Raw genomic sequence first — 12,303 nt, 5'->3', positions numbered from 1 at the left:
TGTCTGTCCCGCAGCTATCACATCTGAAATGTCCACAAAGCCCCATATGGAACAGTTGCTGCGGAGTATGACATGTCCTGTAAAAGAAATGAGGGATGAAGCAGGCAACACTTGCCAGTGTGTGATATATCCCCAGTCTGCGAGTAGCTGTCCGTCCATTCCTTGTTCATTAGGGATCTACCCAGATCCCATTTCAGCCCTCTTCAGAATGTAGTTCTAGCTTCTAACTATCTGAGTAACTGGATGGCCAAATTGCATTTATTTGGTGTGGTGAGGGCATCCGTCAAAGGGATCACCAGAGGCGGTTTCTCTGGATTGGTCTAGAGTAATGACGGAGTAGAGGCTCTCAATTTAAAAACATCAATACATGTAGGGAGCTTGTATTACCCATCTCGATGATGTCTTGTAGTGAAATAAACATGCCATTTTAAAATTGGCCCCCCATACTAATTCAGGTCATTTGTGATATGACTGTTGGGATGAGGAGTTAGTGGAAAGAGTGGTTTATCTTAAAGTGGAGCCATGGGTGAGGCCAGCAGGACATACCCCATGAATGTACCTAAAAATGTTCAAGCACATTTGGTGCAGCTTACCAGATTGGGTTCTCTAGGGTGGCTACTGTTACCTTCCCTTATGCAATCTCTAGTGGTACTCGGGTAATCATGTTACATTCAATGATTATATCAGGGGTCTGTGCTGAGTAGTGCCTTGAGAAATGTACATGTTGCGCCTTGGTGCAGTGTTAATCCAGTTCAACATCAGGCACAGCCATGCCAAATGTATCATATGCGTGTGTGAGCATTTGATTCAGCTCTGTGTACCCACCCATGCTAAGCATATCATTGAAGGTATAAGATCTTGAGTCCCTCTTCGGGTTGAATGCACCAGAAGTGGTTATAGTCTGCCTTGAAGAGAAGCAAATTGATCAAGTTGCACTATTATAAATACAGATAGATTTTGACAGACAAGGGGCAGCGCCTACAAATATTATAACGTACATCCGTCAAGGATGGTATCTTGCTTGAAGGTAGACTATAAGAATGTAAAAGGTATGCGTAAACTAAAATAAAACCAGAGAAAGAAAGACCTAATATGGTTCGACACTCAGTGTCAGAACTTAAAGAGTAAATTGAGAAGAATGAGATCTGGAAGGAATCAGCCCATAGATGTAAATCACAAGGAAGAATTAGTTAGGATCAAAAAGGAAAGAAGATAATTAATAAAAAAGGAATTTGATAAGGGGAAATTGTAATGATGCCAGTGGTGATTCCCTCTAAAGATGCCAGGAATTTTTGGAAACTAGTGGAAGATGGCGTAAGAGTTGAGCAGACCATGGTAAACTGAATGGTGAATCAGTGGACAGATTTTCTTGAACAGTAATACAGTAAGGGATATAGAGATCAACCCATAGTAGAGTATAAATATGATGATGGCTTTTTAAAGAGTATCTCAGTCAAAAAGATTGAAGAGGTGATTGTGGCATTAACAAGTAGATTCATCAAGCCGAAATCGACTCGCAAAGGGCCAGATTCTGAGAATCTGCCCCTTTGCGAGCGCTATTTTTGCATTTGGGATTCATCATCCCAAATGCAAAAATCGCAATTCTAGAAATCGCTAAATTGCGATTAATTGCATTTAAGGAATCTCAATTCGAAATTCCTTAAATGCAATTCATGAACCATTTGAAAATTGCGAATTCGCAATCTGGGGCCGCTATTTACCGCGAAGTCTAACTACGTGGTAAATAGCAAAAACTTTAAAAAAATGCACTTTAGTGCATTTTTCTAAGTTGTATGTTACACACACACATGTCCTTTGGACATGTGTGTGCGCAACACCAGTGTACATTACCATTTCAGGGGTGCTACAGGGTGTCCTTTGGACACCCTGGCACCCTTGAAATTGCTTCCTTATTTGCGATTCGCTAATTGCGAATCGCAAATAAGGAATTACTCCCCATTCATTCCTATGGGCCTTTAGGCCCATAGGAATGAATGGGAAAGCCATTCCTTATTTGCGATTAGCAATTAGCGAATCGCAAATAAGGAAGCAGTAGAAATCGCATAAAATATTGCGATTTCTACATGCATCCCGTTTTGCGAGTCTTAATAGCGAATCCTTAAAATTCTCTATTAAGGACTCGCAAAACATGACCATGATGAATCTGGGGGTTAGACTCACTAGAGCAGCAGGCCCAGGTCATTTTCCATCAGTGATTATTAAGGTAAACAGTGACTAGTGGGCTTCACTTTTTTGTCATGTATTTAAAGCAGTAGTGACCTCTGGTGTCATGCCTGAAAGATGGAAAGTGGCAATAATAAAATCCATATTTAAGAAAGAAAGCCATTTCACATGACCCTACGAGCGATAGACTTATTAGCCTGACACATGTGGTTTTAAAAGTGTTCTCTAAACTCCAAACGTAGCCACCTTGAGGAGTGAATGGGCAAAGGTCACTTGACTATAGACCATTTGCTTAAGTCTTTGGTTGACAACTAAGAAATGGATACTGCAGTAATGTATTCTGTTGTGTTGTTGATTTTAAGGCAGCTTTTGCTTTGGCAAATTAGGCGATATTGTAGGAGCAGTTACAAAACTTTAAAATTCCCGGAATAATAGATATCCTGAAGGAATTTGCGAAGGGCAATTGGACAAGAGTCAAATTAAATCAAGAAGGACAGATGTCCAAATAAATATCTTTTAAGGATAGGCTACTGCAGGGCCCTTATTGGCCCCCACCTTATTCGCTCTTTATTTAATGGCGTTACCTCTAATCTTGTCAATTGTCTGGGCGTTCGCTCCAAAAATGGGAGGAAGACATATACCCTGTCTGCTAAATGCTGATGATTTGGTAATTATGGATTTGACATAAATAGAACTGCAAAGGAAATTAGATGCTTGCACCAAACCTTGTATTGAATTTTGGGTCAATTTTAGTTTGAAGATTGTATTTCAAATTTGTTAAAACACAAGCACTCCCATGTGTATTAGGGATAGGAAGGTTTTACAGGGATTTTGAAGGTCCTGATATGGTCCTGGCTTTACAAGCTTTTATGTCCATGGTGCAAACAAAATATACTCATGGAACAGAAATGTTGTATATGAGTGGATACCAGGACTCGAATAAGCGGGAAAGTCAGTGCTTGAAGAGACTTTTAAGGCACGCTCAATCATCAATGGTGTAAGCAATAAGGAGAGAATTAAAACTGATCTCCTGGTGCTTCACCTCAAGGAAGCTGTTGGTAAGATTTTGGGATAGGCTGCTGCTGGATGGAGTGGATACAATGTCCCGTTTTTGTAAAAATTAGCTTTTAAATAGCGAGTTGAAGTGGGCTGCCAGTGTAAGAGAGCACATAAGGAACATTCTGGACCTGCTTTCTTTACATTCACCCACTATAGAATTTGACGTTAGAACGTCTAAGGTTTGTCGGTTTTTATACTCTATACATTCACTCACTGGAGGTAATATTTGCAGTTGGGAAATCTTTAAAAGTGCCTGAAAATAAAAACAAGGAGTGTTAATTTATTTGGCGATATCTTTTTATATATTGATAGTATCAGTGAATTATAAGATATTGTGATTGTTTGGAAGCTTTTAAAGATGTTAAATTGTATGCCACCGGAAAACCTATGCAGAATTTATCTCTGTGATTTTACCTTCAGCAAAGCTTTTCATTGCACAAAGGCTAATGTTTGCAGAATTGTTCTCTGCACGATTTACCCGTGCAAAGATTTTATATACAAATAGGCATTTCCCAGCAAAATAATGGTTTTCTTGAATACATTTCGTATTGGGAATGATTTTGTTGGTGTTTAAAATGACCAGTGTCTCGCAAACTGCCTCATAATTAATTTTCTGAAGCAGTAGCAAAGTGAAAAACGTTGCACACTTCACAAAGTTCCAACTTTTGCATCAACCTTCAATAAAGTTATTTAAAAAAAATAAATGCAACTTTGTACAGCTCAATCAATGCTAAACTCAGACTAAATATTTTACGCCTAGTAAACTCGCAAAATTCTTGAATTTTGCATGGCACAGAAACTTTCATCTTTTTTGTAAGCTGGAGACAGGTTCTCAGAGGAAAAGTCTTGGGGGACTTTTTTCTCCTCATACAGTTTCTAATGATTTTTCATAGCAAATACAGTTTGACAAAAATTGCATAATTTTCATGTAATGTTGCAACATATCTGACATTGTCTGGCATCATTCCTCCCCGAAAAGCAGTCGTAGAGGGCGGGATTTAAGGGGCATGATGTGCCTATACCTTTTTAAGTTAAGAAAAAACAGTTCCCCTACTTTTTGGAACAAGACAACCGCCCGAGAGTTGAAATGCTTCAGCTGAAGTGGAAGGCAGACTAGGCCGGACTGGCCATAGCAGGCACCGGGCAATCCCCCAGTGCGCCGCACGGGTGGAGGCCGGTTTTGGGCCCCTGGGGGCCGATTTTGTTACAGGGCCGTTTTTGCATCATAAATCATCGGCCCTGTAACAAAATCGGCCGAAAACCGTCCCTGTGCAAAGAGCTCGGCGGCACCCCCAACACCAGGGGGGGGGTTTGGGGGTGGCCGAGCACTTTGCCAGGGCCGGTTTTGGTTCCCAGTCCGGCCCTGAAGGCAGAGAGTCTCCTGTGCTGTGTAACCGAGGAGGGGCAGACAGCTAAACACGTTTTCTTGCCAGTGTGCCCGTTTGCCTAAAAGAAATGTAAATGTGCGCAACTCATTAATCTGCAAATGTAAAGAGAGCTTGGAGGCTGGTGTTGGCTTTAACTACTGGGATCACTTGAAGCTTCATGATGACAAAGATTAATTCTTTTGGAGTCGTGGTGCATGGGAGTTACAAGCTGAGCTGTAAAGTGTGTGTTTTTAAAGGACAATTGTACTCCAAACTGTCTGGATATTACTAAAATCGATATTTTGGAAGCACTTTTTTTATCTCTCACCTTTTTGCGCATTATTTAACAGCCTATCTTATACTGTGTGATGCAAGTTTAAAGTAATGACTTTACACATGTACATAGGGGCGTAACATAGGCCGCCGCAATCCCCTGCCGTGCGGCGGGGCCCCCAGCTGCAGGGGCCCCCCTCAGCACAGTACTCAGATGTGAGCACTCCGGATAAAATCCGGAGCAGGGGGCCCTCCCTGTACATTGGAGGGGGCCCTTAAACTTTTGTTACACCACAGTGCACTCTGCCACAGACTGGGACCTTTTAGCACTAAACATTCACAAGTCACTATTCTCCCGTGCACCCACCAGGATTCAATTATGTGCAATAAAACGAATAGAGGTTTCCTAATCTACAATAGTGCATTTCCGACTGATTAACTTAACTTGCATTTCTTTTTCATTTAAGGTGCGAGTTATTTTACATGTAGTTACCTGAATGTGAAGTAGCAAAAAAATGTCACATAATATTTTGCTTTTGTAGCCACACCATTCAGGGCTTTAAGTGGGCCGGGACTCAAGGGGTCTGAGCACCAGCAGTTTTTTTCAGGGGACCTCGAAACGGGTCTCTATCGGGCTCTATTTAGAGCCCAGACACAGGCGGTCTGTTTTTTTCGGATTGCAGTGACAGCAGTTTGCTGTCACTGCAGTCCGGAAAAAAGTGCCTGGGCGCAGCCCGAAAGAGACAACAGGCACTTCGATGTGCAATGCTCACACTGCTCACTTCTGGAGAAGTTACATCATGACGTCATGCCAGGTGAGTTGTAGGGTAAGGGAAATCCTTTAAAGAGTCATTTTCTCTTTGGATTTCCCTTCTCTTTTTGAAACTCAGGAGCAGCAACATTGTGGTAGGGTCACCTGGGCTTTAACTGGAAACTTTGTCAATATTATATACAAGCCATAGTTGCAGCTTATTTATCTTCTGCAACTAATAACCATTGACAAAGCCAATAGTCCTTACTTGTTGTAGGTATGATGTTAATTGTTGCATCACATATCTGGAAGCAATGACAGACACAAGAAAATAACAAGTCGGGCGGCACCCTATGCGAAGCACAGATTTTTAGCATAAGTGTTTTAAAAACACGCCCCTAATTACAATGGCCACATCCCTTCGAGAGACCCCCTAGTTTTTTCATCCCACTTAAAGCCCTGACACCATTGATCCCGCCAGCACTCTCAACCGCCCTAACCCCTCTTAGCAAAGCGTCACAGTTTCCATACTCTTTTTAATGCACTTCGACCTCAGCTCTCCAAATGGTAGCTTTCCTGCAACCTCTGTGTGCAGCCAGTTACCTGTGCCTCTCTGCGGCTCCTGCAGCCCCAGTGCTGCGCTGGCGGACACTGTCCTGCGCATGTGGTTGGTGGGGGGTGTCTCTTCCGCTTGGGCGCTGGAGGGGCTCCAACCAACCTCCTTCGGCTCCCGCATCCCGTCCCTCGGAAGTCTGCTCATCGAGAGATCCCCACACGAGGCCTGCCTTCTCCCCGGACCCTTGAGCTCGCTCGCTGGATCCGGCCGCTCAGTCTGAGAGGAGCCCGAGCCCCGCTCCTCTTTCAGGGCCTGGTTTTCCCTCTCCAGTTTGTTGATCTGGCTGCGCATGTCCCTGATAACCTGCATCAGGTGCGTGTCTCCCTCCATCCCTTCACCACCCGAGGCTCCCAGCGACGCCCCAGCGGCCGGCCACCCTTTTCTGTAGCTGCGGACTCCTAAAATTGGGGGGGACCATCCTGTACTTAAGGCCTCTGACACAATAGATGCTCCGCGGCCGGGCCGGCGGTGTCTGTCATCAGCAAGTGAGCCTGCATTAAGTGTTCAGACACCAGCCATGAATATTTCATGTGGTCTGGTGTCAACTTGCACCCGGTGCCAGCAGCTGATTCAACGCGCACGTTTTTTGTAACACTTCTCGGCCGATTCACACAAGCATTTATGGGTAGGGGGAGTTGTACTTCAACAGGAGTACTTTTTTACATACTCTTACACGACTTTACACATCTGCTCGAAACATCCAACTCTCTATTAGTAAAAGTGTAAAAAGGGCACGGTCATTTGTATTTGCACTAACTGTATATGAATGTTCCTATTGTATTCCAATTTTAGATCATTTGAGGCCAATTCATAAAGGCATGAAAGACTGAGTGGGTATTACTACTTATGTGGAGCCAACCTAAATGTTGGTTAATTGTAAAGAAGTTAATTTAAATAGAAACCCGAAGTCTGGTCTGTGTTAAACGGGCAAACATGGTGGTTAAAGGGTTTAATTTTTCAGATATAAAAATCCCCCTTGAGCTTGAAATAAAAAAAAAAGAAGTCTAAACGCGTGCACGTTGGGTCTCTCGTGCTAGGAGGCTATTTTTTAGCCAACAGAACTAAACATGCTGGGAATTGTAGTTCATTTTTTCTCAGATTAAAAGGATGGCATTAAAAGACGAGCGTACTTAGTTCTGGTGCATGGAAAATCGGGCTGGTTGAACCGTTAGGCCGATTTACAGATGTGATGTTTTTTACTTCCACTGATAGCTTCTAGACTGCCTTTCTATCGATGGAGGAAACTCACAATGAACCCTCCAAACTCAAGATTGAATCTCAATCATGACATACGACGTGACGTTGACAAGGTTTTCGCATTCTGTTGCTCACATCTCCAAGCTGTGCTCTCTTTGCTGAATTATTAATCATGTTGTAGTCATCAAGCCGTTACATGACGGTATCAATCACGCTGTAAGCGGGAAACATACAAAAAAAAATGAAATTAAATTATAGGATGTCTGAGAATAAATATGGCCCCCAAGTGCGTTTCAAGGCTGCGCGCCGTTTTGATTCTTTTAATTTGATTTTGACAACAAAGCTTGCGCCGCAATGTGCGGTAACTTGAGGAGACAAAAGATTGCGCATGCATTTTTCATTGGCGGGAAAGATAATACTTTGTGCTCCTCCTGTTACAAGGACCCTGAAGAGGTTTTTTGGTTAGTTTACAACAGCAACAACAAACAAAGACACACAACAGTGCTCAGGAGATTATACTTGGAAGGGTTCATCACTGTAATGACAAGGAACGTAGCAACCATGATTCATCGCCGCCTACGTGAAGGATGTTTATTCGAGGAAATGTTGGCGGAGCGATTTGACACCAACCACACAAACTCGTAACTCAATCAAATACGTCTTCCAAAATGCCGTTCGCCTTTGCCTAACAGCTACAGCAGCTCTTTGGAGAGCATTACACTCTGGGGTTGTAAGTGGACTACCATATAATAATAGATGTATTACCTTCAAGAGATGGTTACCTCCAGAAGGTTTCAACAGGATTCTGGACGGTGTTGAATATATGCATGATTTCAATGGCTTTAAAACAGTAACGATGATAGAAAAGTATAACCAAAACGGCCATTTAGTTCAGAGAAATTAAATTTCAGAAGTACCCGAGATGTATGTTTATTTATGTGTATATTTATTTACTTATTTATGTTTTTTGTGTTGCCTTGTAGCTCCTCCATTGAATAAGCAGGTAGACAAAGGCTCCCATTAAGAGGCGCTCAGTGTTATATTTGGTGAGGCATATTACTGATACCAGTGGGATGGGGGGGGGGGTGCAGTATTTGGTGGGGGCATACAAATGAATTCGCTATATGCACCTTAAAGAATGGCGCATAACACACAGAAATCGATTTACACATGGAACCCCGTAATTCTGTTTTTTGTTCATGCGACAAATTCCTCAAGGTAACAGGCCTTAGCTAAAAGAATAAATCCAGCATCATTCATGCGTGGTGTGATCAGAACATGGAGGGAATGTGATTTGGGCACAGAAATGCGGTGAGGCCTCAGATATTGAAGATTCTCCTGCTCTAAGTAAGGAAAATTAAGTTGACATGGCACCTTCAAGATGGAAGAGAGCAGGCCAGATGAAGCGACTGCGAACTGGCACTGACAGAGCAGCTGAGGCTGGACAGGCAGATGTTGTTGCGAGCTGTGGCACGCCTGGAGGCCGCACCAGTGAGTAGATGAGAAGTATTGCGTGCACCCTGAGGTGGTGTTGAAGTAGGGCAGAGTGCCAGGGTTTCTGCTGCAGCTGCTGGTGTGGCCCAGGTCTTGGGCCCTCCCTGGAGTGCTGGCGCAATGGGCCTGTTGAAGTTCCGGTTGTGTGGAGGAGAGAAGCCGCTGGCACCAGAGTCCATGTAACCAGCTAATTCAAAAGTTGGAGCATTGCTAGGATTGTCCTGTGCCCCTTAAATACACACTTATAGTGGCATGGTGAAGCCTCAGCGGTACATGCTCCATATTGCAGTATTGGAGGGCCTGTGTAACATGGTGAAGCGACCCACCCTATGGTTTCCAGCTGGAGGGGTCTCCTCATGCCCCAAGTCAGATATCACCCATCCTGCAGGACCGGGTCCTTTGACAGTCGGGCACCAGGCGTGATCTGCCTCCTGCCCCACACTGGCAGCTAATTCTCTGTCTCCCTGAAGTGGGTGCGTACTAGTTGCTGAGTGGGGAATGGGTCTAGCTGTCTGAGGAAATTGGGACACCCAGATGGAGATGTTTCAAATTAGTGGGTGCACACCCACCAAAGAGTAAATTTATATCGTACAGAATCAATCACATATTGTACGCTATAGAAGACCTATAGCCAAAAAAGCCATATCCTGTTACTACCACCTCAGGGCAAGGATGGGTAAAACAGACAAAAAGCTAGCCAAGCTGGAAATCGAATGTCCCCTAATTTTGTGTGTGAGCAGAGGCTAAGAGACTACAGACATTGTTGTGCACAGAGCCCGGACCCTTTGGCTTGCAGCTTGGTTTCCCCCCTCCGCCGCTGTAGTTTGTCATCGCGAGCGGCCGCCGAGCAGGGGAAACTACACCTCCCAGACGCCCTGAGGACCACGCCCCCCTACACCACGCGCCCAGCGGCGCACAAAAGACCGCGAGAACTCCCACGTCGCGGGACGCGCGCGGGCATCCCCGGGAGAAGCCCGGGACAAGGGCGGGGCCGTCTGCGGCCGTCCGAGGCCTGGAGAGGCAGGGCAGGGCATCCCCCCTGATAAGCGTGACTCTGGTTAGTGCACCACTGTGCTATTGACATTTTACATTGACTGTTGTTATGGCTGTGAATCGTAAAAATGCGCATGCCATGGGGGAGGGAGTGGTAGGAACTATGGATGCTTTTTTAATTAGAGCAGGTTCAGTATTACAACGCGAGATAAGTTTAGCGGAAAAACGGCTTTCCCAAGGTTTAGCCGAGGCACAGAAAAGATCCTCATTGGGAGCTATTAGCAATGCTAGGTCGCCCGCTGCAATCCCCAACCCTGTACCCCTTATTAGGGGGACGGGTCAGGCTTCAGGGTTGGGTAGCACACATGATAACATAAACATATCCACTGATGATCCAAGTGAAGCCGAGTACGGTGGCCTCCCCCATGCTCCCTTGACCCCTTCTTCTGATATGGCTACTCTTCCTCCTCCTGGTACTTTACCGGATACACTAAATTCCTCACGTTTGTCTAATACACCTAGGACCTCCGTCACTACCTCATCTGAGGAAGTTACTCCCAAGTCTACTCCAACTCTGGCAGCAAGACTTCGCTCCCACCGTGGAGTGACAGAACATAAAGCACAAGGTCAGGGTATAAATAAAACTTTACCAAACCCTACTACAAGAAATAAACCAAATAGTAAGGAAGTTGGGGGTGTGAGACCAAAAACTACTTATGCTAATGCTAGGGTCAAGCAAGGGACTACATTAAAATCAATGGGTACCCAAACGGAAAGCTATATCCCACCACTTGATGTAGGGTTAGAAAGAAGGTTCGCCACCTTAGAAGCATCACTGAAGGACTCCCTAAAATTATTGTTTAGGGGGACAATGGCCGAAATAGAAAAGGATCTGGTAGCAAGCCTGTCACAATTCACTGAGAGAATTGAGCATATGTGCAAAAATCTGAGGATTGCGGGGAATAGTTCAACACACCAAAAGAGCAACCTCTCACCATTACCCATGTTAGTAGATAATGAAGAGGCGAGCTTGCTGTTACCTACAAAAACCTTAGAAATGCCTGCTAATTTAATTGGTGGGGACAAGGGCATAAGCAAGGCGGGACCTAACACTGGAAGTATACCTAGTTTACCAACCCAGGGAAGCTCAAGCAAGGTACCAGACAAACCCAAAGTTTATAGCCCGAAAGGTACTGACTTGATGCCAAGTTACAATGTTTTGCAATTACCACCAGCATCTTCCCCTTATGTAATCATCTTAGCTGGGGTACCCTCATTGAAAAGAAGCCAAACTGAATCTTGGTATAGCCTACGAAATAAGGTTGTCGATTGGCTAGTCAGATTTAAAAGATTTCAACCGGAGAACAGAGAAGATATTTTGATGGTTCGCAGAGTGGGGTGGTTGGGTCACTCCTCAAAAAACATCAGCGGAGATTGTGTGGTTATCAATCTTAGACACCCTCAGCAAGCCAGGAGGATTTTGGAAACAAAGGAGGAACCCCAGGGTGAAAGTACGCCTATTAGCGTACTTCCCTTGGGTTACTTCTATAAACCAAGGCATGTAGGGGCACCAAGACATCAGCTTCCCTTTACCCTCCTAGAAAATAGATTTGAGGGTTTCAACACTCTAGAGGAGGTAGATTGACTAACCACATCATATTCCTCTATACCTTCCCCCATTAATACTAGCATAGAGTTTACTCTGGGAAGAATGTCACAACCCCTGCCTTCTCCGCAATTGGTGAAAGACAATAGTAGGTCTGTTAAAATTTGTGGGGATGGCATATTGAGACCAAATGTTAGTGACTACAGTAAAACGGGGGTAGACCCAACACCGACTAGAACAGGGTCTTCCACTTCCCTAGCTGGCCAACAAGACTTAACTTCTCTCACACTCAGTGGAAATCTTGAAGTCAAAATGTTGTCCTGGAATATTGCAGGCTTATCCAGGAACCTCCGGGACAGTATCTGCTGTAATTACCTTGACGAATATGATATATTACTCTTACACGAGACCTGGTCTCTGGATATTCCACATAGGTTGGGATATAAAACGTTCTATTGCAAAGCCACCCCTTCTGTAAGAGGAAGGGCTTCTGGGGGCTTGGTGATCTGGATAAAAATCGATTTACAAATTGAAGTCACTCCGCTTTCCATCGGATCCCGTGACTTGTTAGGTGTTAAAATAATGACCAGAGAAAAAAAGATTGTCTATTTAATAAATGCATATAATAGGCCCAGCCCTTTAAATAAGGATTCTGGGCTGATTGACCAACTGGATCTCTTTCTTAACACTCTGGGTCCTAACTCACAAATAATTATAGGAGGGGACTTTAACTGTAAATATGAGCCAATATTGGGATTAGATG

The 12,303-nt window shown here is 44.2% G+C and overlaps 1 protein-coding gene across 1 annotated transcript in view; it reads right to left on the bottom strand.

Annotated features, from left to right (window-relative positions):
* The window catches only part of CCDC195 (coiled-coil domain containing 195), a 60,826-nt gene extending 54,246 nt beyond the window's left edge, over positions 1–6,580 (bottom strand). The window contains exon 1 of the mRNA XM_086944857.1: positions 6,238–6,580. Coding sequence (XP_086800983.1) covers positions 6,238–6,580 — 343 coding nt within the window. The remainder of the gene's footprint in view (positions 1–6,237) is intronic.
* Positions 6,581–12,303: the final 5,723 nt, after the last annotated feature.

Source organism: Lissotriton vulgaris, chromosome 11, assembly GCF_964263255.1.
Source record: "Lissotriton vulgaris chromosome 11, aLisVul1.2, whole genome shotgun sequence".
Taxonomy (NCBI): domain Eukaryota; kingdom Metazoa; phylum Chordata; class Amphibia; order Caudata; family Salamandridae; genus Lissotriton; species Lissotriton vulgaris.
This window is presented reverse-complemented; position numbering and strand designations above follow the sequence as displayed.